The sequence below is a fragment of the Puma concolor genome, chromosome B3 (assembly GCF_028749965.1).
Source record: "Puma concolor isolate L17-30 chromosome B3, mPumCon1.1.hap2, whole genome shotgun sequence".
Lineage (NCBI taxonomy): Eukaryota > Metazoa > Chordata > Mammalia > Carnivora > Felidae > Puma > Puma concolor.
Genome location: NC_141672.1, coordinates 74,826,758 through 74,852,856, shown reverse-complemented (window position 1 = coordinate 74,852,856; position 26,099 = coordinate 74,826,758). Strand labels below are relative to the sequence as shown.

Sequence of the window (26,099 nt, the reverse complement as noted above, 5' to 3'; positions counted from 1 at the left end):
GCCTGCCGCGGTTCCCGATCCCGCAGCCGGCGGGGGGCGGCCGAGACCCAGGCCCCTCCGGGCTGACAGTTCCGAACCCTCACTCACCCGGCCTCCCCTTCCCTCCGGGACCCCCGCTACCCGCACACCTCGGCGCGGTCCGTCTAGGCTCTCGTTACCCTCCGTCTGTCCGGCTGGCTCCTGGACCAGCCTCGATGCCTTTCCCTTCGCCGTCTCTCCCTCCACCCCTGCATCTCTATCACCCACCCACCACCATCCTCGCTCGCACGCCCCCTCCCCCCTACCCGTGCCCCTCCTCCTCAGGCTCTCGGTCTGTCTGTCCGTCCGTCCGTGTCCCCTCCCCCAGCCCCTTCCCGTCCCTCTCCGTGCCCTCCAGCGGCAGTCTCCGAGTGCCTCCTCTCCCCTCCGTCTTCAGCTTCCAAAGAGCAAGGAAAGGAAGAAGAGAGAGAGGGAGAGGAGAAAAAAACCAACCCAGCAGCATCGGAAATCGATGCACTTACACCTCAGCTGGAAGCAGGGACGGGAGTCGAACCGCGGCCGCCGAGCAGCGCGAGGCGGGGAGGGGAGGGGGCGGCTCTTGGAAGGGACTTCTCCGATGTGTTGATTCCTTTTTTTTTTCCCCTCCTCCTCCCTCCCTCCAGCGCTCACTCCGGGGCGTCGGGGACGGAGATGGAAAAAAATAAATAAATAAATTCACGGCGGTGAGGGAAGTGAAGGAAAATAATCAATGCTATTTGGCTGCGGCTGAAGTGTTTTCCCGGCTTCGTGAGGGGGTTTCCATTGATTCACCCTGGGCACTCGCTCGCTCCCTGCCTCCTCCTCCTCCTCGCCCTCCTCCTCCTCCTCCTCCTCCTCCTCGCCCTCCTCCTCCTCCTCCTCCTCCTCGCCCTCCTCCTCCTCCTCCTCGCCCTCACTCCTCCGCCTCATTCACTGGCTGGAGCTGAGGCGTCCCACACAATGGAATAATCAATACCCAGGCGCCCGGGGCGGCCCCACTGAGCAGGTGCAGCGGCCCGCCCGCCGCAGTGAATGCCGGTAGTTGTAGTCCATCCGTCCCCGCTCCCACCCAGCGGCCAGCGAGCGCTGAGTGCCTGAGCTGGACCTGATACCGCAGGGCAGGCCAGCCAGCGGGCGGGGCCACTTTGCAAGATTGTGGCGCCAGGTCCAAGCCAGTGCTTGCAAAGGGGGCCGGAGCCTTTAAACTCTTTCTGGTGTTTTTCTCTTTTTTTTTATCCTGCCTACAGAAACCATACATGTGTTTTGTTGTTTTGTTTTAAATCAGCTCTAGAGCAAGCCCCGGCTTTTATCAGCCTCCCAAAGCCACCCCAGGCCTCTCTCTTTTTTTTTTTCCACTCCCTTCTTCCTGCCTTATTAGTCCCCCTCCTTTCCAGTTGGGTATTAGAAACTTCTCTTCCACAGCAGTTACTCTTAAGTCTTTGAGAGCTTGTCTCCACAGAGAGTTGGATGGGGGAAGGGGAGGTTCTGGCTCCTGGTCCTCATCTTCAGTTTATAAGCTCTTTTATATTGTAATAATAATAACTGCTAAGGTTTATTGAGTGCACAGAAACAGTTTCCAAGACCTTTTATGTATATTAACTTACTTAATCCTCACAACTAGTCCCATTTTACGGTTGAGGAAACCAGGATACAAACAAATTAATTAGGTGGCCCAAGGTCACATGGCCATTAAGTGACGGCTCCAGGATTCAAACATCAAAAGTCTGACTCTAGAGCTCACAATTGCTGCTATAACCTACTCCTCTTAAAAATAAAATAAAAAGAACAGGAAGGAAGGAAAGAAAGGAGAGAAGGGAAAAGAAAAAGAACCCTTGAGTTCACAGGAAAAAAGGAAGTAGAAAGAAAGTAACATTTTTAATCTCTAGGTTGTGACAGTTTATCATTGGATCCTCACACATAACTGTGGCAGTTCACATTTTACCATGGAGAAATGAGACGTTTAGGGAGGTGGAGTAGCTTGCCCAAGACAAAACACCTGGAAATCCAAGCTGGGAGTCAACCTCAGGTCTGTCTGGTTCCTGAGTCTGGTCTTTCAGTGAAACTGCTGCCTCTGCCCGACTGGACTGGACATTGTAACCCAGGGAAGAGGACCTTATAATTCAGGGGAAGAGGTCTTTTTCCCCAGGGAAGAAAACTGCAAAGCAAAGGATGCATGAAAAGTAGGTCAATGATTGGAGCTAGGGGCTGGAGGCCCTCCCCTCCTTGGTGCCTGTTATGGGGTGGAGGAGGGATGCATCCAACACATCCCAAGTTCAAGATGTCATGTCTGTGAATCAGTGCCTTCCCCATAGTACTTCCCACAGGTCATTTGTTTCCAAAAAGATACTGGGAAGATGTCCAATATTGAGAACCTGGCACTTCTCACCCATCGTAGGAGTTGACAAGAGCCACTGTTCCTCAGCAAGCTACCTGACCCAGAGTATCAGACACACAGTGACATCTCCAGGTTATCACAGTCCTCAGAGGGAGTAAGGAGAAGGAGCCTTCTCTATTTTGTCTCCCAAAGCAGTCAAAGGGTCACCCCAATGTCTTCCTGTATTTTAAGCGAACATGAGTTTATTTCTCCCACTCCAGACCAAGCCTGCTCAGGGGCCACTGGCAACTCAGTGACAAATTCCTCAGTCTGGCTGGCACTCAAGGCCATTTCCAACGTACTCTTCAACTGTATTTCTAGCCTCATGTCCTTCGCCTTACACACTGGCCAGGTGCTCTCCAGCTTCTTGGTCTTTGCTCTTGCTGTTCCTGTCTCCATCCATGTCTCTAACTGTTGAAATCCCACAGTGTCTTTAGTTCCTATCCAAAATACCAGTTCCTCCTCTGACAGAACGTTTTCCACCCTTACCCTAAACTTTCATTCTAGGATGTATTATCCCCTCTAAACCTCCAGAGTAGTTAAACTGGCCTGAGTTATCCCCTTTTTCAACCCATTGCCACTGGCCTGTACTTGTGGGCCGCCATAATAGTCAATAAAATATCTGTTGGGACAGCAGCGTCTGAGTGAGTTACCTGGATTTCAGGCCCATCTGCCTAGGGAGTGAGGGGGAGGGAGACAGGACTTGGGCTCAGCTCCTTCCATCGACTGTCCATACCGCCCCTTCTCAACTTTAGACAGTGTTGGGGCACTAATCACAGCTTTCCTGTCACCATAGCGACGAATGAGGCGAGAAAGCAAAATCTCCCTTTGGAACTACACCTCCCATCATGCACCTGGACCCCCCAGGGTGCCGGGCTTAGCCTGAGGCCTGAGACCCGGGCCGACTCACGGGAGCCGGGAGGGGTCGGACACGAGTAGCAGAGCGCGGGGAGAACCTCTGCGCTCCCAGCCCACCGCCGAGGTCGCGGCACCCCTATCACGTACCTAGCCTCTCAGGCCCCGGCCTGTCCTCGGCACCGCCACATCACGCCTAATATGGCCGCTCGTGCTGGGACCGGCCCGGTGCACAGAGAGCCGGGCCGAGGTCCGAGGCCAGGTACTGCTCCCGGCATTCCTCGCTGGCGTGGTGTGGGGTCCCCTCTCCATCTCCAGGTCCCCGGGGAGGGAGGCCGTCGGGGTTTGAGGTGAGACCCCGGGCTCCGCTACCCGGTGCTGTGGCGAAGGGCGGGGTTGTTCCGGGAAGTGAGCCACCGGCCACCCGGGGTAGCAAGGTATAGAAGACAAGTACTGAAAGGAGGACACCCACTACAGTTCTCTAGGAAGCCCTTTGAATTGACATCATGAACGGTGTAAGGGATTACCTGGAGATCTGTCACTGTTGCAGGGCTTTAGAACATCAGAGACAGAGGGGACCATCCATCACTAGGCAGGGAGAAAGGGCTGTAGCCCCAACAGAGAGCCCTGTGACAGTATGCCCCTCATAAGTTCTCCCCCAGGGTTGGGGGGGGCGGTTACTGAATTGTCCCCCTGCAAGGCCAAGCATCCTTGGGAACTCAGCAAATTGTTATTGACTGATTGCAGGTATCATGGCCCACGCCTTGATTGAGGTGGAGCGAAAGTTCATTCCTGGGCCTGGCACAGAGAAACGGCTGCAGGAGTTGGGGGGCACCTTAGAGCACCAGGTCACCTTCTGGGACAGATACTATGACACGCCTGAGCTGAGCCTCATGCGGGCTGACTACTGGCTGCGGCAGCGAGAGGGTAGTGGATGGGAGCTCAAATGTCCTGGAACAGCAGGTGTCTCAGGACCCCACCAGGAGTATGTGGAACTCACAGTTGAGCCTGCAATTGTGGCCCAGCTCTGTGAGGTGCTGGGGACTGAGGTCCTGGGGGCAGGAGGTGTGGCAGCTGTGCTGGGCCCACTGGGGCTGCAGGAAGTAGCTAGTTTTGTGACTAAGCGTAGTGCCTGGAAGTTGGTGCTCTCTGGAACTGATGAAGAGGAGCCTCCGCTCAGGGTGGACCTGGATACAGCGGACTTTGGCTACACCGTGGGTGAGGTAGAGGCCCTGGTGCATGAGGAGGCTGAAGTCCCAGTTGCCCTGGAGAAGATCCACAGTCTCAGCAGCATGCTTGGTGAGGGAGACAGGCCCTTGTGTGCGTTCTTTGCCTTCATTATCTGTCTTCTGGGTGTACCCACTGAATGGGTTCATGGGGAGGGTTCGTGGAGAGGGTCTTGGGGTTATTTCTGTACTGGGGATTGTTTGAGCAGTTTTTTGAAAGACCCAGTTTGCTTTTATAGTAGCTGCCTAACCTGACTCAAGTCCTTCCAGGTCTCTAATCTCTCTCAGTCCTTGCCTCATTTAGTTCACACACCTCCAGCCACTCCAAGTTTGCATCAGTTCTCTGCTTTAATCCATCCACCCATCCTTCTCTCCCCCAAATCCCGTCCTCTTATTTTTACAACTACCTGGAGCCCTCATTTAATTTGTCCTGTTGACTTTGACTAAAAGGCGAGAACAGTGTATTTATGTGACAGGCAGCAAGACAAGTGTTGGCTGATTTCTTTTTCTGTAGACAGTTCATCCACAGAAGTATGAGTTTGTGCATCCCATGAAGCCTTAAAGCTGTGGAATGCTGTTCTCGCTCTCTCAACAAACATACGCTGAGTTCACCACTATATGCCCAGCATGCTGCCAGGCACTAACAATAAGATACTGATTTATTATGGTTCCATACCACCATTCTAGATGCTAGAATTCTATGTGAGTCCCACCCCACAGCTATAGCTACTTCTGTCATTTCTTCTATATCCCTTGGGTTCTCTGTGTGTACCTCTGCATGTGCTTCATTACCAACCCAATGAGCTTTGGCCTGCCTAGACGGGCTTTAATCTCAATTGAGGGATGGAGCAATAACTGAAATGAGTGGGTATTGAGGCACCCTCTTGTCTTCATGGCACCTGAACGCCTCCTCACCATTTCTCCTTGCTGGAGGAGAGGCTCACGCTTGGCTTCCCAGCCCCACTCCTACCTGAAGTGGTCCTTGTAGGCCCCACTTCCACAGGCCAGTCAGGGTGAGGGCTGGTGGGTTATAGAAGCTGGTCGGGTGGCATTCAGAATCCCAGTGATGCCTTGGAAAGAACTCTGGGGTCTGGCTATCTGGACAGGGAGCAGAGTCAATGCATTTGAAGCTCTGTCTGTGGTTCTCTCCTCCTTCCCCTTTTGCCTGTAGGTGTGCCCGTACAGGAGACAGCACCTGCCAAGCTGATGGTATACCTACAGCGTTTCCAGCCTCAGGACTATCAGCGCCTGCTACAAGTACACAGACTCAGAGAGAAGCCACAGGGGACTAAAGATCCTGAAGGCAACTTGGGCTAGGGTGTCACTTCCTCAACAGGGAAGAGTCTGAGTCTAACAGGGTTCCCTCCTGGGCTCACTATGCCTCTTCCCCTGGCCTCCTTCTCACACTGACTCCCCTCTCTCCAGCCCTTCCTGTTCTTTCACCTTACCCTCAGCTATCCTTCCTTGAGCCCTCCCTGGCTGCCTCCTTTCCCTCATCCGTCAGATGCAATCTGTGGGCCGCCCCTCTCCCCTGGCCGCTAAGCAGCCTCCATTGATTTCCGCTCGTGTTTATAGGATTTCCACTTAGCTGTGATCAGTAGTTAAGCACAGGAAAATCCCTTGCCACCCCCCTCCCTTGGTCGATGCCATTGATTCTGCCAGCGGCTCCTAAACCGCCTTACAGCTGAGTTAGAGATGAGGGGAGGGATTTCCCTGCCTTGGGGTGTGAGAAATAGCAGCAGGTTGGGGAAGTGGGTGAGAATCTGTCAGAAATCTAGAAGTTCTGGTTTTACTTTTTGCTCCTGCGCCCTACTCTGGCCCAGATGGTAGAGTGTCTCCTATGGAGGTTTAGGGGCAAATTTGCTCCCCATCCTGGAAGGGATAGAAAGAAAAGTCCTCAGTTGTTCAAACAGGTTCCTAAGGCTCAAAGGAAGATACATACTTTAGTTTTTGGATAAGAAAACTCTTCTCTTCTATGATTCATAAACACTTTCTATCTCAAATATACCCAAATATGGCTTTTGCCCCTCAGGCTTTATTGGGCTTTCATTATTGGGAAGGCAGGCCCCCACAGTTTTTGCAGAGGCAAGCACAGGCCCAGAGCACCACCTGCTGGTAGCCAATCACCAGGCTCCAAGTGGCTGGGACCCTGGGGGGGTTCAGGACACAGGAGGATTTCAGACCGTGAGTGGAGGCTGAGTTACTGCCATGTCTCCACAGGCAAGTTGTTCACCTCAAAGATCTCCTGCACCGACTGGCCAAAGTGGTTGTAGGTGAGGCGCAGCTTTAGCCTCAAGGGGGCCTAGGAGTATGAGAGTGGAGACCAAGGTTAGCACCTGTGATTTGTCCTGTCCCTGGGCCTTATCAACAGGAAGGGGTTGTGGGTGGGTGCTCTTGAGCTCACCTTGTTAGGATTGAGGATTCTGAGGAGCTGGGTCACTGGAAGGCCACCCTGAGCTGGAAGTGTGTCCCCACTGGGGGCCTGTAGCTGCAGCTGGAAACTCTGAACACAGGAGATTGGGCAGAGCACAGTAAGGCAGCTAGCTGGGCTCAGGCAACCCCTCCACACCCGAGAGTCTCAAACCCTCTTCCCATAACTTCCCAAGTGCTTGTCCCTGCATTGTCATTTCCTTCTCGTTCTTCCTCCCACCCACCCCCTCTACTTAGCCTTTTCTCCTCAAGTGCCCAGGCCACCTCAAATCCTGGTCTTCCACAAACCTTGGGCACAGCAGCCTGGCAGATGAAGTGGGTGACATCAGCTCCTGAGGTGTTGGTAGCAGTGACCATGATTAAGAGCAAAGCAGGAGTTCCAGAGGGTCGAACAAAAGACAGATTCAGCTGCAGTCCTTCCCGCTCAAACACTCTGAGATTTGGGATGGAAGCTGGAATATGGAGAGAGAAGCAGCTCAGTGTATGGGCGAAGATAACAAGCTCATTCATTCATTCAACAGAAATGAAGTGAACACCCACTGGGTGCAGGGCAGTGCTTGAGATGCTAGTGACAAAGTGGACAAGAAGATGAAACTCATAGTCCAGTGGGCAGAAAAAAACAATAAACAAGAAAACAACCAAGATAATCACAGACCAATTTGTGCTGTGAAGAAAATAAACGATGTCAGAATAACTGGGGAGAACTAACTTAAATAGGAGTGGTGGGGGAAGGCATCTGACATTGTAGCTGAGGCCTGAGAAATGAGAATGAGCCAGTCGTTTGGTGTGCTGGGCAAGAACATTCATGTAAAAGGAACACGAACTGCCAAGGGCTTCAGATGAGAGGGTCTGAGATGCTGACGGGCCAGTGGAGGGGGTAGCGGGGAAAGAAGATGAGATGTGCTGGGAGGAAGCCGGGCCCCACAGGTGAGGGTAAGAAGTCTGGAACAAAGGGAAGGCATTGAGGGGTATCTGAGAGGGAACAGGCACAAGCTAATGAACACTTACCTATCAAGAGGGGATGTGATTTTGGCAAAGAAGGAGAACCAGCACATTTCCACCCCTCCTTTTCTTAAGTCGTCTCCCATCTCCCCCTGCTTTCTTTTTTTAAAGTTTATGTATTTATTTTGAGAGAGAGCGTGTGTGCGTGCATGTGCAGGAGGGGTAGAGAGAGAGAGAGAGAGAGAATCCCAAGCAGGCTCCACTGTCAGAGCCTGACATGGGACTCCATCCTGTGAACCTCGAGATCATGACCTGAGCCGAAATCAGGAGTTGGACACTTGGGGCACCGGGTGGCTCAATCAGTTAAGCAACCAACTCTTGATTTCCACTCGGGTCATGATCTCATGGTTCATGGGATGGAGCCCTACGTGAGCCCCGCATCGGGCTCTGTGCTGACAGTGCAGAGACTGCTTGGGGATTCTGTCTCTCTCTCTCTCTCAAAATAAATACATAAACACTTTTAAAAAAGAGTCGGACGCTTAACTGACTGAGCCACCCAGGTGCCCCTCCCATCTCCCCTTTGCTGAGGCTTACGTGGGGGTGGAGGTGCACCAGGAAGGTCGAGGAGGTGTACTAAAGCGCCTCCTGGGGAGGGATCCTGAGGGGGTGGGGGCTGGGCATCCCCAGAAGTGCCATCCAGGAGATCTAACAGATCCAAGAGCTTGGAGGCCTAGGGGAAAGGGCAGAAGGAGCAGGGCTGGGTGTGGAAGCCCGACCAAGTCCTCATCCCCCTGCGGCTTCCGGCCTCCTCACCTGGGGCTCTGTGGACACAAGGGCTGTTTCCGAAAGCTGGGCTTCTTTGCTTTCCTTTGCTTCCCCATCAACCTGAGACCCACCTCTCTCCACAAGAGGCATCTTTTCCAGGATGGCGGCCCTGAGAGAATGGAATACAGGTGTGTCCCTCTGAGTGGACCCTGGGCTTTTCATAACAAGCATGGGGGAGGGAAGGGTGAGACCATGCAGAACCCTGGGCACATGGTGGGTCAGAGTGCCTTTCTGATTTCCGAAGAGGGCACACGGTTGCCAGTTTTCAGATGAGCAAGGAGAAGCCAACTTAGCTTCAGTGAACTACAGGCAGGAGGCTCTGACTGTGAAGGAGTAAGGACGCAGGTGAGGATGAGACCCTTGTGCCCAGAGAGGGGCACTGGGGAGAGGACATGTGAGGAGGGGGCAGGGGTGTGGGTCCTACGCCAATCGCACCTCATGTGGTCATACTTCTGGAAGAGCGTGTTGTACTCCACAGCCCGCTGCTGCAGCTCCACGTCCAGGCAGCTCCCGTAGATGGACACCACCTGGCGGATGCGGCTGGGCCACAGGGTGGTGTGAGTGGGGATGCAACCTGCCCCGCCCTTCAACTCCAGGATATGGCAGGGAAGGGAAAGGCCCCACGGAGCAGGGGGATGCCCACAATACTTGGCTCAAAAAGAAGAACCTAAGGATTGTGGGAACTGGGATGTGTGTATGGAGAGAAACTCAGAAGCCGGTGGGCACAGTGAAGGGACATCTGTCCCTGGAGACACCAAGAAGAAGGTCTCTGGAGGGGCTGGGACCCTTTCTTACTTGCTGTCTCCACGGAGCCGGGTGCTGAGCTTCATGAGGGCTGTCAGGGCATATCCTCGGGTGGCTGGCTGGGACATGTGGGACTGCAGCACCTTTTCCAGCAGTGCCAACACCTCCTCTTCCTCCACCTTCAGCAGGGACAAAGGTAGTAGCCCTGGGGCATCTTGCCTCTCCTGCTGAGTCCCTCCTTGGTGTACTCCCAATGGAGGTCTTACCTGAAGGGGCTCTGTTTCCTCACAGCTCCCTTCCAGCAGGAGGTCCCCGTATTCTCCAATGCACCAGGCTGCCACTTGCACCAGTGGTTGCTGCATGGGATAAGAAACATGGTAGGCCAGGTTCTGGGTCCCCTCCTCAGCTTCCAACACCTGTGACCTCCCTTTATGCAGCACAGAGGTAATGGGGTTTGGAGGGGTGGGGAAAGGGAAAAGTCTTGCCCTGGAACAGTTATGTAAGTTTGTTTCCCCGCTGGCTCTGTCCTGGCTCTTGGACAACTTCTGCCCTCTGGTGGCCACGCATGAGAACTACATGGCTTCATCAAAACGGGCTCAGCGAGAGGGAAGCAAGAGGGTCCTTCCCTCGAAGGGGTACCATGGTTTCTGCCCATTCTATTTGGATAATATGGAGAAATGACTACAGATAGTGGCTGGCTTCTGTTAATCCACTCGGAATTCAAGATAATAAAGCCTGATACATGAAGAAAGAACTCTATCTCATTTGACACTCAAGACTGCTCTGGGAGGTAGACAGCTGAGTACACTGAGCATAAGGAGACTTAAATAAGTCATCTGTAGTTACACAGCCAGTAGATACCAGAGCCAGTTCAAAAGTCTAGGTGCTCTAACTAAAAACAGGGCTGTGTCCTTGAGTGTCTCTGCGAAGTAGGTAGCTGTGACTTCCAGGGAGAAACAGTTAGGACTCCGGTTGGGGGAGTAGGTGGCCCAGGAAGGGCTAAGAGGGTTGGGCGGCCCTGGGTCTGGGTGATGGGAACAGTACTTGGGAGATGTCCTCTGCCAGGGCGCTGTACAGGCGGCGCACAGAATAGGCATGTAGCTCCTGGGCCCCCCCAATCAGCTGGGTCAGGTTGGCCACTGCATCATCCCGTACATAGATGCCTGCCTGGAAGAGGTGAATGGGGCCAAGTCAGGGTGGTGAGCCCTGCCCACTCCCTCCCAGCTCTCTTAGTCCAGTCCCTGCCTCACCGTTGTCAGCACGCGCAGGATGGTATCTATGTGCCACCGCTTGGTTGGGGCAAACCTAGGGGACACATGGCTCTTCAGCCCTGGTGCTGACCCTCCCCAGATTCTACCATCTTTGCCTCCTGGTCTTTGCCTACTGGGCACCTGTCACCTCACCTCTCTGCTGCCAGCAGGATGCCTGAGGCACAGTCGGCCCGTAGATCTGGGGGGCAGGATTCCAGAAAGCTCTGCAGCTCTTGTGTCATAGCTCGCACGTTGGAGCTATTCACCAGAGCCAGGCTCAGTTCCAGGGCCCGCCTATCAAGAGAAAGAGGTCTGTCTATACGGAGTAGCCAGGTCACCCCAAGACATATCTCAGGCCCTCCCTTCTCCAGGCACTGGAGCGGCACCTGTCTCCTTAATCCCCGTACTTCAGCTGTCTGATCCCATCCAGGTCTTGGCTACCAGGTGCTGGGCCCTCTGCCCCATCTTCTCTTTCGTCTGTCCCACTCACCGGCTGAGGGAGGCATCAGGTTCCCGCAGACATTCGACCACAGTGGGCCGGTGCCGCTGCACAGCGCTGTGATCAGACTGCACCATACGCAGCAATGACGTCAGGGCTACATACCTGGCCAGAGTGGGAGAGGCCCTATCACACCATGGCCATCAGCCCCCTCCCTGCCCCATCCTGCCCTGAGTATTGGAATAAGAGGTAGGTGAATCAGGAGGCCCTGGAAGAAGCAGGGGCGAGGGCCAGGTGCTCAGTGGCACAGCCCAGCCAGACACCTGGGACTATCACCTAATGTTCTTGTCATTGTTGAGCAGGAAGCGGCCAAGAATGTTGACAGCTAGAACCTATGGGAGGCAAAGGTTGAGGACAGTCAGGGAAGGAGCAACTGTCCTTGTTAAGGAGTGGGGAACTTCGTGGCACAGGATGATGGGTGGGGAGGAGAAACCGGTGAATAGGACCCATCTGCCTGGCTGGGGCTGGTGAGTGGGGCCCCAGTGGGAGAGGCATATGGGAGGATACCCGAAGGCCAGGTGCAGAGCGGATGTCCATGATGGTCAGCACTGTCTCAAACAGGACTGCACTGCCCGCATTTCGGCTGGTATCTGTGTTAGTGGCCACCTGAGTGGGTGGGAGAGAAGGTGCAACTAGAAGGGGCTCTGTCCTCTCCTCAGGTCTCTGGAGGGTATCCACCGTGTCATCCCTCCATCTAACGAAGTTCCCTGAGCCCCCACGATGTGTCAGGGACTACCACACTGAGACAGACTGTGTCCCTGTCCTCACGGAGATCCCAGTCTAGAGTGAAATGGAGATGTGACTATACGGCCACCACAGAATGGGTGGTCACGTGAGGGATGCCTGGGGCTGGTGGGATCTCAGAGCCACACACCTAACCGGTGCCCCACTCCAGCCCCAACCTGAGCCAGCAAGTCATTCATGGTCTCACTGCTCTCTTCGTGGTTCCGGCCCAGAATCCGAAGGAGACGAAGTATCCGGACCTGAAGTTGGGTTAAAGGTTGAAAGGTGGAGGGGTTCAGAGGGTGAGAAGTCGGGCTGAGAAAAATCCAACACTGAAGAAAGTATCATGAGGGGTCTGGCTGGTTTCCTAGAGCTTCCCTGCCCCTGCGTCCCTTGGGTCCTGGGAGATCAGACATGTGTGAGGCTCAGGGATTTGGAGACAGGCTTTTTTGTTGTCATTGTTACCAAACTGGATTTTCTGACCTTTAGGTATCCCCATTCCAGCACTGGTCTCGGGATGACCTGTGCAATCCTGTGTCTGCCATCTTCCTGCCTAAGACACTGACTGACCCAAAGGGTTCTCTGGGAGGTGACCGATAGCCATGGGCTTACTGGTAAGCTCTCTGTTCCAGGGATACAGCAGGAAAGGATCAGCCCACCTGCAGGAAGGGGTCGCTGACTCCAGATATACTGTGTTCTGTGGAATATCCCGTTGTCACCAGAGTCCGGAGTATCTTCACCAGCTGGGGCACCACCTGGAGGGAGGGCACAGCCTTACTGGGCATTCTTCCTCAGCCTTTCAACCTTCAGCCCCATTCCAACCCCATTGCCCCTCTTTTCCTGGACCAGGGCCTGCCCCTTTCACCAGCCCACCTTTCGAAAATGCTTGAGGGCTGCAGGGCTTCGTTCACAGAGCTCCGTGATCAGCGTGATGGTGCCCAGCAGGATGCCTGGTGTGGGGGTAGGGAGTGAATGGTGGGCCAGGGGCACAGGAGAGCCTACTGTGTGTGTGTGTGTGTTTGTGTGCACATGCTACCCCTTCTCCTATGGGCTGGTGTTCCTGTCCCATTTTTCACTTCTGTCCATAGCCAGAGGTAAGGCAGGGGACAGGGAGCCCTGTGGCCTTACCATGGTGGCGTTCATGAAGCAGTTGGGCACAGGGTGGGAGGAAGATGTTGGAGAGCTCAGGGACCTTCCGGATCATGTGCACTGCAGTCAGAACAGCCTGCAGAGATCAGGGGACTCAGAAGAGGGCAGGGGTCTGCCAGGATGGACCTCCCACCTTTAACACATGGCCAACAGGACAGTTTCTGGTGGGGCGAGGGCCTGCAGTCCTGCCATCTCACCTTCTTGCGCACATAGGAGCTAGGCTGCAGGAGCAGTTTCTCCACCTCAGTGGCCAGGTCCCGGCACATTTCAGCAGAGCCCATAGTGCTCAGAGTGCACAGGGCCAGGCCTTGTACTGCCTGAATCCCCTGGCTCAGGTCACTGCAGAGTTGGGGAGGGTGGTCAGTCAAGCTCTGAGAAATCTACCCTGCCCAGTACCTACATTAGGCAGCCCCCTGGGATTTCCCAGTTCCCCACTCTTCCCATCTCCCTGATTCCAAGTGGTTCCCAGAACCCTCTCACTTCTTGATGCTGTTGGTAATGAGCAGGTGGGCATCCTGCCTCTCATCCAGTAGAAGCATGGCCCCCAGGTAGCCCACCCTCTTGTCTGTGAATCTGGGGGAGGCAATCAGTTTCAGGCACTCCATCTACAGGGAAGGAGGCAGAACAGGAAGGGGCAGGGGTGAAACTGGGAGGCACTAACATCCCTTTTCTATCTTCTTTACCACTAGATTAACTTATGGTAGCACCATTTCCCATCACCCTCCCTTCAACAAGAGGAAAGGCTTAGGAAATTCAGAGTTCGCGGGTAGTTTCGAGGAACCAGGAGTCAAGGAGGATGGGAGGAGGAGGTGACTTGAATGGGGCTGACCAGAGAATGAAGTGTTCAGTCCCCTATGACCCATAGGGGTTGTAATAAGGACAGGGGTCAGCAGTGCATGCTGTGAGGGAGGGCTCAGAATCTTTGTAGAATTAAAAAAACAAAAAACAAAAAAACAAAAAACCCCACAACAACCAGGGCACAACTAGGTGAGGGTGTCCAAGACCCTGCTCTATTAGTCTTCTTCATCAAACTCAGAAGGGAGGAGGGCCTGCCCAATACCTGTCCAAAGTGGGCGGGGTAGCCCAACATGTGGACGTAGAGCAGTTTGGCCAGCTGGCGGTGCCTGTGCAGAGGGTCCCCATCGCGGAAGGAGGCGCGGATGTGGGCGCACTCCTTTTGGATCACCTCCCGCTCCTGTGCCTGGGTCTTGGCCCCACGTATCTCCTCGATTAGATCTTGAAGCTTCAGTGAAGGCACCACCATCCTGAAGGGGCAGAGCCCGGAAATGGAGAGGGCTTTAAACCCCTCGGGCCGAATACCTGGCCTTCTAGTCCAGGCTTGCCCTGTGCCATCCTGAGGGACCGGGCCCCGAAGCTACCCTAAAACCGAGCCCATATTTACCTTTGCCCACGTGGGTCTCCACATCCCACCCCTTCCACACTGCGGGAGGAGATTCCACACCACGCATGCGTGCCCGCCCCACCTCTGCTCCCGTTCGTACTGAGCATGCGCCAGAGCCCCGCCTATTTCCCACCCCCACCCCCCAACCCAGCCTCCAGCCCCACCTGGTTTCCCATCCCTAGCTCGGCCATTCATTTCCTTTCAGGGCCTCGAGCTACCTCTTTCGTGGTATTCTTCCCCAGGGTCACACCTCAGGCGGCCTCAGCTTCACACCAGGGCGCCAGCCCTAAAGACAGCCTCACCTGCCTGGTCTCAACTCCGCTCCTTTCCCCCCAGCGCTTCCGGGTACAGGGCCCGACAGGGGTTGGTCCTTCGACTGGTCCTTCCCTCTTCCCGCCCTCTTCACGGGACCCCGCCCCTCCCGGGCAGCCCCACTGAGCCGTCTAGAGTATAGAGTACTCTGACCTCAGGCCTCAGGCTTTGGAGTGAGGGGAAGGAGCTCTTCTGGCAGCAAGACTGCATGGTAGGCCTGGGGTTCCCCAAGAGGGCTCTTTGTACATTCTCATCACCCAGAGAGCCTCAGAGAGCTTGGATTTGAAGCCATCGCACCCCAAAGGAGATGACAGTCCCCCCCCTTTTTTGAACTTTTTTATTAATATATTTTTTGTTAAATTTCTTTGTATTTTTTTCCTGCAAGACTTGGTGTTGGCGGCACTGTTGTAGTTTAACTTCAATCCCAAATTCCATGAAATAGAAATCAGAAGTAAAGGTTTAGAGGGGAGGGAGGGAGGCAGGCCAAGGAGTAAACAGAGTTTGACTAGAAAAAAAGAAGAGGGTATGTATGGTGGGCATTCCCAGGCAAGGCCATTCCTTGAGGGAGGGGGTTGGCAGGCAGCTTGCGTCTGCCTCATGCAGGGGAGGGAGGAAAGATCCCCTGGGGACCCTACAGAGGGGTCCCCCTCTTCCTAGGGCTTCCTGCCCCCAGGGGAAAGCTATTAACAGGGATCAGCCACAATCTCAAACAGGGCTCTCCACCCACCTCTCACCCTGGTTTGACTGCCACCTCTGCCCTGCCTGGAAAGTGTGTGAGAGATTGGCTTCCTTTGATCCCTCTTTCTGTTGTTTTCCCATTTCACAAGATCCTGATGTGATGGGGGGAAGGGATATAACCCATTTAGACTACTAAACTTGTCACAGCTTCTGCTGCTCTGTGAGTTCCTCTTATCTAGGCTGGTTGTGTTCCCCAAAATGCCTCCCTGCAACCCGCACACCACAACTGCCAGAGTTGGGGAGTGGGGTCCTAGCTCAAGTGCCTCTAACCCTCGGCAATAGAAATGTCTTCTTCAGGCCCCTTAGAAGTCTAATCAAAGGCCACAAGTGAGTCCAGACCAACCAAATAAATTTTAGGGGGGGAGAAGAGGGTGGGAGAGGTCAGTGGGTAGACGTGACTGCGTTAGACATTTTCTTTCCTTTACACATTGCTCTTGACAAGGCATGCCACCCTAGGGGGGTTGGACGAGAGGCTGGCTGTTGAGGAAAGGAAGAGGGAGATCCTAGGGAGTCATTCTACTTTTCATCTCCCCTATCTCCTTCAGGGAAGGATGGAGTTAGGCAAACACCTAGTTCAGTGCTTGGAGGTGAGATCGGATCCTCCAGGGTCAGAGATGGAGGCCATACCTCCTCCAGCTCTTCCACTAGGCCTCAGAGGGACACCAGGCCCCTTGGGTCAGGGAGCCACAGCAGCTCAGCCAGTGCCTTGCCCAGTATACAGTCATCCCTTCTCCATTTTCTTCTTCCCACTCAGCTTCCAGGAGACCCCTCAGGATACCAAACCCCCACCCTCACCGAAGTTCAGGTCTAAAGAAAAGGCGGGGAGGACATGGGGCAATGGTCTGACTTAGATTTGTGTGTCTCAGAGAAGAGAGCAACTCTGAGTGAGAAAAGCCCTTCATATGTAAACAATCTAGAGAGAGAGGTGGGGCAGGGTGGGGAGGAGAGGGAGGAAGACAGAGACAGATCCAGAATAAATGAGAGAATCTGAAAGGACAGCTGGAAAGAAAAAGCAAAAGACAAAAACAAAGGGGGAACAGAAAAGAATGGGAAGGGAGAAGAGAAAGAAAGAGAGGAGAAAAAAACAACCAGGAGGAGGAAAAGAGAAAAAGGCAGGTCAAAGAAGTGAAGAGGCAGCAACCGAAGCCAGAACTAGGCTGGGCAGGAGCCTCAGGTGAGGAGCTGGGAGAACAGGAACGCCAGGCTGAGGTCCAGGAGGGCCACGGCTCCCACCACCAGGGGGTTGGCAGCTCCCTAGAGAGATAAGGGGAAGGAAATGCAGTCTCAGTCCCTAAGGACCGTGTCCAGCGACAGGTCCCAACTTCCTGCCCTGGCAAGTGGCAAAGCTGAAGGGTCCCAGGCACCTCTCCTCAGAGGTCAGAGCAGGGGCGTGTCCAACCTTTGTTTTAGATTGCAGAAACACCTCCCTTCTCCCAGGCAGGGCCCCGCCTTCTCTCAGGCTCCCTCAAGTCGGGAACAGCCCTTCCTCCCTCCTCCCTCCACTCCCCTCCCACTAGCAGCATGTCACGTGGCCCAGGCAGAAGGTGCCTGGCCTTAGTAGCAGACGCTGGCAGCAGCAGCCAGTACTGCAGTAAAGCAGAGAGGGATGAAGGGGTGAGGATGTAGTTGCTAGGAAACAGGAGAGGCCTGGCATCCAATCAGAGTAGAGGGTTCTGGGGAAACTCCACCCCTCCCAGTTTTCTGCCTCCTTTCCCATTTCCCTTCTTCCCAGGAGAGGGAGGGAGACTCAGGGTAGGGAGGGAATAAGCTTTTCCTTTTTTATTTCTGGGCACCAAAGAGAGAAACTGTGGAGGTGGGGGTGGGGGTGGAGTAGGAAACGAGGAGCTGGAAATGATATGGAAGGAGAACAGGGAAAGATGTTTTGGCTCTACCATTACTTATTGGTAACCTTCGGCAAATTACTTTAAGTGTCTGGGCCTCAGTTTCCCCATCTGTCAAACGAGGGAGCTGGAGATGAAGGTTTCTAAGGTTGCTTGCAGTTCACAAGTTCCCTTTTTTTTTTTTTTTTTTTTTTTTTTTTAAGGTGGGATATGGTCCAAGACTGGGCAGGCAGAAAGGAATCTGAGTCCAAATCGGAGCCCCTAAAGGGATCAGAGAGATGTCTGGAAAGGATGAGAGGCAAGGCTTTGAGGAGAAAAGGGGCCACAAAGCGGGGATGGAGGGCATCTCACCGGCTGGACGGGCCTCTCCGTTGCAGCAGGCTCCTCAAACTCTTCCATCAGGCACCCGGCTTCAGGACCCCTTGAGAATGGGCCCCTCAGGACTGGCGTGGCCATGGGCTCAGGCTCCAAGCGCCCTGGGGTTCTCAGCTGGGGCAAGGGCTCTTCGTCTTCCCCTTCCTCCTCTCGAAGACTTCCAGAGCTGTCACTGCAGCCTCCGAGGAGTGGGGAACCGTCTCTTGGCCCTGGGCCCTGCATCCCAGCCTCATCCTCGGCCTCATAGCCAGCTAGTTCCTCTGCCTGCTCACCTGGCCCCCCCCACTCCTCAGGCCAAGCTTTGGGGCTGGAGAAGGGACCCCGGTCCCCTCCAGGAGGCAGTGGGCTCCGGCGGGCAGGGGGTCGCCAGGGTTGGCGGGAGGAGGCAGGACTGCTGGGCAGTTCAGGGGAGCCCTCTGAGGGGGTCAGTCCATTCTCGTATACCCCAGGGCTGTCCTCATCCAAGGGTTCTGTGTCGGAACCTTCTGAGTCTTGCCGGGGTCTGCGGCCTGCAGCAGGGATAGCTGAGAATCAGAGGGGCCTAACTGGCCTTGGGAAGCAAGAGCTATAGCTTTTTCCCTCTCTCTGGGCACCTCCCAGGACTTTGCATCCCCAGGCTTACAGCCTCTCATAGCCAGACCCCAAGCCCCTAGTCCTTATTACTAAATTTCATAAGTTCCCGGTTGCACTCTCCAAACAACTGGGTCTGGCCCCCCTCTTCATCCCCTTGGACCCTCATACCTTGGCTTTTTCATCCCCAGTCCTCTGTAGGGACTTCCTTCCCTTTCCCCACACCTGAGCCCCTCCAGCTCCCCAGGCTGCCCACGCCTCACCTGGGGCCTCTAACATGGGTTGCAGGTCCTGGGCTATCAGTTTGGCCATTCGAGCTGCCTCCACAGCCTTCTCAGCGACGCTGCTGGCTGCCACTGCCTTTAGAAGGGCATCTGCCGCCCTGTCGGGTTCCAGGGGCAGGGACTTAGCAGACCTGCTCCGATGCTCCAGCCCCCTGGCCCATGTCCCTGCCACATCATGTCCTCTGGATTTGAGCTCACCTCTGGAGTCCTCACTCTTGCTCACGCACTGCTGGCTGCTCCCTTCCCTGGCCTGGCAGGGCAGCTGGCTTCTGGTTTCCTCTCCTAGACCTGGGCTGTGACTGCTCTCATCACACTTTCTTGCTCCTTTCATACCTGCCACCATCATGTCCTGTAGTAACACCTTCCTTCTTCCAGCAACAGGGGCCAGGCCCTCCCTGGCTGCCCTCAACTCTGTTATCCCAGCCCCATCCTGCTCCCTTCCCAGGGACAGAGGAGACCTCATGCTCTTAGCACATCTCTCTGTAGTTGCACCTGCTTGGTACTTCCCAGCAGCTTTCCCTGCATTGCCCCTTGTTCTGGGCCATCTGCTCCCTGTGCTAGGAGCCTTTGCCTCCTTTCCCCTTACTGCTACTAACCCTGCCTCTTCATTGCAGACTTCCTAACATGAGAATTTCACAGGTTGCTTTTCTTCAGCCTCTTCTGTTATCACACTGTTCTTGCCTCTTGGTCATTGCCTCTGTCTCCCTGCACCATCACCTCCTTTCTGAGTTCTGGAACTGGGATAAGCATGGGTCTCCCCTTTCTGTTTTTCCTACTTCTTCTCCCAGCTACCATGCATGCTTTCTCACTATGGTGTTTACATCTTCTGAGGAAGCTCTTAGTTTCCTTCCCTTTCACATGTCTCTCCCATTGTGCCCTGCTCTGTGGGTACAGGCCACCATGAAGCATTATCAGTCCTTTCCCCATGGTTGTTTCCCAGTTCTCCCTCTGATGTCAGATGCTTCCTCAATTTACCTTCCCTTTCAACTTCTGCTGTTAATCACAGATGCCCTGTGATCATTAAATTAGTTCTGTAATCCTGACTGAAGGTGGGGCACAAAGGAACAGAGATAAAGGTAATCAGATATACTTGGGCTTAAATGGATCAAGACCCCTCTGGCCCCAGGCTTGTTTCATCTGGCTTAGGAAGGCAGACTGGGTATGGGGGTAGGGAGAAGTGTGGTGGTGTTCCTTGTAGTCTTAAGTCTATCCCCTCTTGATGTACCTCAGGAGATATGGTCAGCCTCCTCCCCTCAAATCTGCTGGGTTAAGGACTTTTAGAGCCTGTTTGGAGGGACCTCAGATAACCATGTTCTTCTGTCTTTGCACTGTTAGACTCTATATGGCTAGTCCCTTCCTGAAAGTAAGCTGGTCTCAGGGTTTAGCGCAGGGGATGATGATCACAGTCTTGGGTTGCATGGAATTCTATCGGCGGCCAAAAAACTGCAACACTGACAACTCGAGCCTGTTTCTGAGTTTGGAGGGTGTCGATGAGCAAGTCCTAGGCAGCAGAATCAGTCATCAGGCTACCTGGCAGAGGCACCTGCTGCTGAGGCTCTGCTGTTTCCATGGTAGCTGGCAACCAATCAGGTTTGCCAGGCCTGTTGCTGGGGAGAATAACCAGCCTCCTCCCACTGACTGATCTCTCAGCTCCTGGGATCAGTTTTTCCTGCCCATGCCTGTTCCTCATCTAGGCTAAAGTGCTCCCTGGTGCCCTGCCCTCCCCCTTTCCTGGCTTAAGACTCTGGACTCTAACCACCCAGACACTGAGATGTATCTACAGATAGACATCTCTGGCTCAGGCATCTACTTTGGAAATGACACGTTCCTACACATAATTTGATCACCCATTATACAAACTCACTGAAGCATATTTGGACATATCTTGGCCTCTGATCCTCTGAAACAGTCTCAAATTTAAACAAAATCCTTCAACTGTACACTCCCCTTTAAAGAAAATCCAACATATGAAAATTTACGTGTATGAGTTATATAAATTAGGGGCCTGTGAATCGCATTACAAATGGGTTTTTGGCTTTCTTTAGATCTGTGCTATCGAATCCAGCATTTAAAATGTAGCTAGTCTGATTTGAAATTATGTGCTATACATATAAAATATATATATACTAGATTTCAAAGGCTTAGTAAAAAAAGTAATGTAAAATCCCTCATTAGTAATTTTATGTTGATTATATGTTGAAATCATCAAAATTTGGCTATACTGGTTTAAATAAAAATGTACTATTTAGGGGGCACCTGGCTGGCTCACTCCGCAGAATGTGCGATTCTTGATCTCAGGGTCATTTGGGTTCAAGCCCCGTGTTGGGCCTAAGACTTACTTAAAAAAAAAAAAGTACTATTTAAATTCCATTTACCTGTTTCTTTTTATCTTTTCACATGGCTACTAGAAGATTTAAAATTATATATTTGGCTTACATTATATTCCTACTGCACAGTGCTGCTTTAGATAATAAGGTCCTCTATATGCATGGAAATGTAATCTGAATTACAGAAAGAAAATTTCATTTACAGGCAAGCCTCCTCCCCTCAAACCTTTATCAGTTGGGTAAAGGAAGGCAGAGGAGGCAAAGCTGACAGGAACTATCTTTTCATGTGGATAGATCAGCTGTACAAACTAGATCTCCTCAAGGCCCAAGGCTGGAATTCTATCAGTCTGGTGGGCATGCTAGGGGGTGGCTAGGAATGCACACTCCGTCTCCCTGCCCCAGGCTGCTGCCCCCAGCTGCAAGAGGAAGACTAGGGACGTGTCTGACTTCCAAGAGGTTTCTGAGCCTGTATAAGCCAGCGCTCATTGCTACTCCCACACACAACAATGACACACATCCCCACAAAAGACACTAAGACACACTTATAGTCTAACACGGCTTCCCTCAAATACCCAGCCACCCACAGTTACACCCACATCCACCTGTAGCCTCAGATATAAACACTCCCGGTACCCAGGGCTACAACTGCTTGGCCCTAGGCCTGTTCTTCCCCACCAAGCCCTAGGCCTTTGGTCATGGCCCTCCTTTAGGCACTAACTACCCATCCCCCACCCAACTGTCCCCAGGGTACCTTCTCCACTTAGCCCAGCTTTGGCCTCTGCAGCGGATGCCCACCTGGCAGCAGCGATCTCCTGACGCTGGCGGGCAGCGCTCACGGCTCGACGGGCGCCTTCGACAGCCCTGTCCACCTTCTCCTTGACTTTGCCTCGCCGAAGGGCCAGAGGCAGGAGGCTGCGCACGCGCCCCCCGTGCACCAGCCGGTTGCGCTTGTACTTGCCCTCCTCGCGGGAGCCGTCCGGGCGGGTGGTTCGTCCGTAGCCGTGCCGCCGGTTGCCCAGCCACTCGCCCTCGTAGCGCAGCCCGTTGGAGCGCTGGCTCACACCATAGCCGCTGCGCCGGTCGGCGCGCCATTCGCCCGCATACACCTCAGTGGCAGAGCCCTCGATGAGGGCGGGCGGAGCTGGGGCCGGGGGCCCGCTGGCTTCGGAGCCCGGGGGTCCTGTGCTGCCCACCTCACTGCTCACCTCGCTGCGCAGGGAGCCCCGCTTGCTGCCCAAGGAGCTGCGGCGCCCGCCAGCCCGGAGCCCGCTGAGCAGCAGCGAGCGGCGGAAGAACCCGCCGGCCGCGGGAGTGCGCTTGCGGGTGGACGCGCCTTCAGCGTCCCCCGGCCCGGCCAACACGAAGCCGCCCCGGGAGCCTGAGGCCGGGCTGCCTCCCTCGTCGCCCGGCAGGGGCAGGGGTGGGGGCGGTGTCGGGGGGTCGCTGTGGCCGGAGTCCAGGGAGGTGCGGCGGGGCGAGCGCAGCAGCGCCGCCTGATGGTAGGGCACACTCTGGCGCACCCCGTAGCCGTGGCGCTTCCCGGCCTGCCACTGGCCCTGGTAGGTGCCTGTGGGCGGGGTAGGACGGGGAGAAAGGGTCAGGACCCGCTGCTTCCTGCACCTTAGGCCCCAAGCGCCCCCGAAGGCCCAAGTGTAGGGAGGGAGTGGTGGGGACAGCTAGCGTGGAGGTCGGGGAAAAGCACTAGGAGCTGGGACAGGCCAGGTTGGGTCAGAAGGTGTGGGAGAACACGGTGAAGACCGACAGGTAGTAGGAGATCTGTGGATTTGGGGCGTGCAGGTAGACAAGGGAAAGGGGTAGGGACGGGCAGGCTGGGGTGTATGAAGGACAGATAGTCCAGAGGGTGTGAGGGACAGGCTGACGGGGTGTTTAAGATAGTCATGTGACAGGCAGACAGGACTATGAGGAGCAAGCTGACTGAGGAAATGTGAGGGGACAGGCGGAGCAGAGGTGTTATGGACAGGCAGGTGGAGAGGGGAGGTGTGGGACAGGCAGCAGGGGTGGAAGGGGCAAGCAGATGGAGGGTGTGAGAGTCAGGTAGATGGGGGGGGGTGTGTGAGGGACAGGCAGACAGGGAAGAGGTGAGGGCAGGCAGACTGCAGACTGGGTAGAGGGAGAAGCAGGCAGGGGCCAGACAAATGAGAGAGACGTGTGCGATGGGAGGAGAGGGCAACAAGATGGGAGCACGGGGCGCATATGAATGGGGAAGGCATACAGGAGGACAGCGGGGCACGGGTGCAGATGGTGGGGAAGGCGTACGCGGGACAGGCCGACGGGAAGGCGCACGCGGACGAGCAAACAGACAGTAGTGGGCCGGGCCCCGCACCTCCGTCGGAGTAGGTCTCGGTGCCGTAGCCGTCCTGGAAGCCGTCCTTCCAGAGCCCGGCGTAGCGCAGGCCCGACACGCTCTCCCACACGCCGCTGCGCCCCTTCAGCCCGCCCAGCCACTCGCCGCGGTACGTCCAGCGGCTCTTGCGCTCCACGCCCAGCCCTTCGCGCTTGCCCTGCTGCCAGTGGCCCTGGTAGCTGTGTCCGCCGGGCCCCGTGAAGACGCCCAGTGACTCGAAGCCGTGCGCCCAGCAGCCGCTGTACTCGCCCTGGGCGCCGGGCCCCGTGCACACGCCGTAGCCATGTGCCCGCCCCGCCTCCCAGCCCCCCACGTAGCAGCCCCCGTCGTCAAAGTCGAACTTGCCCCCGGGGGACATGCATGTAGTTGGCGCGGCCTCAGCCCCCCGGCGGCTCAGCGCATCCTGGGGCTGGAGAGCCGGCTGGGGGCCTGCGAGCGGGGCGAGGCCTGGGGGCGGGGGCAGTTAGACCGGGGCCGGGCGGGGGGGCCCCAGCGCGGGCTGGCAGGGCCGGACCCTCATCCTGAGTGGCTGCGGAGAAAGAGGGGGGAAGTGGCGAGCGAGGCCCCTCCTCTTTGCCCGCCGCTCCCTGGCCCAGAGGCTCCGGGGCATCAGCACCGCCCCCCAACCCCCCACCCTTCGGCAGCATCTTCCAGCAGCTCTTAAGCTTTGGGGGCATGGGGGCTCCCCCACCTCTCCCTCCTATTGAGAGCCCCTCCCAGGACTTGGGGCCCCAACCCCAAGCAGGAGTCCTGTTTCTCCAGCCTGGAATCCCAAAGTGTCGGGTGTGGATGGCAGTTGCTGGGGCGGGCGGGGGGCGAGGGGGGGGTTCCTGAGAGGGGGTTGGGCAGAGTCGTAGGCCGTCCGCTCCTCTGGCTGCTGTCAGGACCCTTCTGCCCCGATTCTCTGGCTTCCCAGGCAAGGGGTGGAGGATGAAAATGTAGGGGGGGGGGGGAGATCGGACCAAGGTGGGCAGTGGGTTTGGTGGGGGGAAAGATGGGGATGGAGGAGGCTCCGCAGGGAAAAGACGAGGGTGGGGATGGGCAGACAGGCGGAAGGGAGGGGGCAGGTTACTCACCATGTGGGCTGGGGCTCAGGCTGCCTCCCAGGCACAGCATCCATGGCAGGATACCTCCACTCCCACCTCGTCCCGGCAAGTCAAAGCCCCCTCCCCTTCCGGAGAGACTGCTCCTACCCAGAGAGCGAAGGTGGGGGAGCCGCAAAAGAGAGTTCCCTCTCTCCCCAGCTGGAGGAGCAGGCGATGGGGGTGGGGGGCGAGGTAGTGGCAGGGGTGGGGGGGGGGAAGAGAATAGTGGAGGGGAAAAATTTTGCCTTGGATGGAGATAGGGAAGAGGAGCTGGGAACTGGATGGGAAAGGAGAGGGGGCTATCAAAAGGAGGTGTTTTTTATTATTTTTTTCCCTTCTTATGGTTGGGAAAGGAAAAAAAAAAATCAAAATTCCGATTCCATCCCAGCACAAATCAATGTTTGCTCCATCCCAGCATCACGGGGGAGGCTGGGCCAGGCAGATTTAAAGGGGCAGGGAGAAGAGAGAAGAGGAGAGGGTGGGGAGAGAAGGAGAGGAAGAAGACACAGTGGCGATGTTAGCAGTGTGTGTGGGGGACCCAGGCAGGAAAGGATGGGTGCTGGCTAAATCTGAGGTGAAAGTAGAGACAGGTAGAGAGGAGAATGAGGGGCACAGAGACCCCCCCAGGGTGGAAAGAAACCCAGGGATGCCGGCGGGGAGTGGGGTGAGACCGAGGGTTGGGGGAGAGGGGGAGGGGAGCACAGCGAGAGGGAGGAGACTGAGCTGAAGATGGGGAGGCTGGGGGAGGCTGAAGGCAGGCGGGGGAGGAGAGATACAGGCGAGGCCGGGAGAGGGCGAAAGGAATACAAAGAAAGGTGCAGGGGTAAGAGCTAAGGAGGGGGAGATGCTGTGGGGGCGGGAGGGGGGACCCATTCTGGGACTGCTGAGGGTTGGCAAGGAGGAGAGAAGCAGGGGAGGAGGAGGAGGAGGGAGAAAGAAATAGATAGGGAGAGTGCGAGTGAATAAGGGTTGTAAGGGAGAGCGAGAAAGCTCTGCACAGGGAAGGCCTGGCATGGGCATAGAAATCCAGGCAGCTAGAGCCCAAGCAGAGACAGGAGGGCCGGAAGTGGTGTTCGTGGGGCTCTAGGGAGAAGGATGAACCTGCCAGCCGCTTGGACTGAAGCCAGGAAGCCTTTGGGCATGGATGCCTGTGTCCACCAAACCCACTGTCCTCCAGAAGTAACTGCTGCAGGGGGCCAGAAAGCTCCCCTGCTTGCACTTTCTGGGGAAGCCTGAGATGGGGCCCTGCAGGAAGCCTGGCTTCACCAGTGCTTTTCCAGATCTCACCATCTTCCACCTCTGCTGACTATTTCTCCCTGGGTTGTCTCTCCGAAGGGGGAAGGGTGGTATGAGGGGTGTATTGTTTTTGAATGGTGAACAAGGGTTCGTCCTTGGTAGTGCCATGAAGACTCTGGGGCTTTGGAGCCTTTTGTAAACCTAGGGGCTAAGACACATAGACATGTTTGGGTGGGTCCTTATTGTGGTAAGCCACCCTTTGGTCGACCACCACTCCAACCACTCACTAGAGGGGCAGCACATCCTGGGCCTTCCTTTTTACAGACTGAAATAGGCACATGCTGTCTTCCTGCCCCTCAGCTTACTGATGCATCTATCCTGCACCTAAGCATTTAGGAGGGAAGATACTGTCCAATTACACACAATGGGGTAAATAGTCAGATATACCCAACTGCTTTTATTTTCATACAAAGTCAGGCCCATCCATTTTACAAAGAGAACTGAGGCCCAGAGGGGAAAGTCATTCACTGCAGGTTACACAGCTGAGGTG

General features: G+C 55.3%; 4 protein-coding genes across 9 annotated transcripts in view; 1 reads left to right on the top strand and 3 right to left on the bottom strand.

The window, feature by feature from the left end:
- ZFHX2 (zinc finger homeobox 2) overlaps positions 1-3,254 on the bottom strand; it is a 31,858-nt gene extending 28,604 nt beyond the window's left edge. For 2 of the 4 annotated variants that reach the window (XM_086710092.1, XM_025919611.2), the window contains exon 1: positions 3,025-3,254. The gene's annotated coding sequence lies outside the window, so the exon portion shown is untranslated. Of the gene's footprint in view, positions 1-128; positions 220-500; positions 844-3,024 lie in introns of those variants that run through there. The other 2 variants (XM_086710094.1, XM_086710098.1) reach the window with 2 other exon arrangements.
- An 11-nt stretch (positions 3,255-3,265) lies between these two features.
- THTPA (thiamine triphosphatase) lies at positions 3,266-7,576 on the top strand. 2 transcript variants are annotated; one of them, XM_025919709.2, is made up of 3 exons: positions 3,266-3,488; positions 3,974-4,525; positions 5,624-7,576. In XM_025919709.2, the coding sequence occupies exons 1-3, from the start codon at positions 3,428-3,430 to the stop codon at positions 5,767-5,769; spliced, it is 759 nt and encodes a 252-aa protein (XP_025775494.1). In that variant the 5' UTR covers positions 3,266-3,427; the 3' UTR covers positions 5,770-7,576. The 2 variants fall into 2 exon arrangements, with proteins under 2 accessions (XP_025775494.1, XP_086566238.1); XM_086710112.1 differs by having other exon boundaries at positions 3,440-3,576.
- On the bottom strand, positions 6,458-15,154 carry AP1G2 (adaptor related protein complex 1 subunit gamma 2). Of its 2 annotated transcripts, XM_025918720.2 has the most exons (22): positions 14,417-14,496; positions 14,075-14,279; positions 13,495-13,619; positions 13,212-13,353; positions 12,994-13,090; positions 12,739-12,815; positions 12,525-12,620; positions 12,045-12,125; positions 11,650-11,748; positions 11,419-11,474; positions 11,134-11,247; positions 10,797-10,937; positions 10,644-10,698; positions 10,438-10,560; positions 9,660-9,749; positions 9,445-9,572; positions 9,085-9,189; positions 8,638-8,758; positions 8,419-8,554; positions 7,171-7,334; positions 6,857-6,955; positions 6,458-6,754 (listed from the first exon to the last, which is right to left on the bottom strand). In XM_025918720.2, the coding sequence occupies exons 2-22, from the start codon at positions 14,276-14,278 to the stop codon at positions 6,653-6,655; spliced, it is 2,355 nt and encodes a 784-aa protein (XP_025774505.1). In that variant the 5' UTR covers position 14,279; positions 14,417-14,496; the 3' UTR covers positions 6,458-6,652. The 2 variants fall into 2 exon arrangements, with proteins under 2 accessions (XP_025774505.1, XP_086566236.1); XM_086710110.1 differs by lacking the exons at positions 12,739-12,815; positions 13,495-13,619; positions 14,417-14,496 and adding an exon at positions 14,635-15,154.
- JPH4 (junctophilin 4) lies at positions 15,049-24,417 on the bottom strand. The gene is made up of 6 exons (XM_086710111.1): positions 24,305-24,417; positions 23,208-23,757; positions 21,659-22,430; positions 18,516-18,634; positions 17,659-18,191; positions 15,049-16,720 (listed from the first exon to the last, which is right to left on the bottom strand). Exons 2-6 carry the CDS (start codon positions 23,584-23,586, stop codon positions 16,637-16,639), a joined length of 1,887 nt encoding a protein of 628 aa, XP_086566237.1. The 5' UTR covers positions 23,587-23,757; positions 24,305-24,417; the 3' UTR covers positions 15,049-16,636.
- Positions 24,418-26,099: the final 1,682 nt, after the last annotated feature.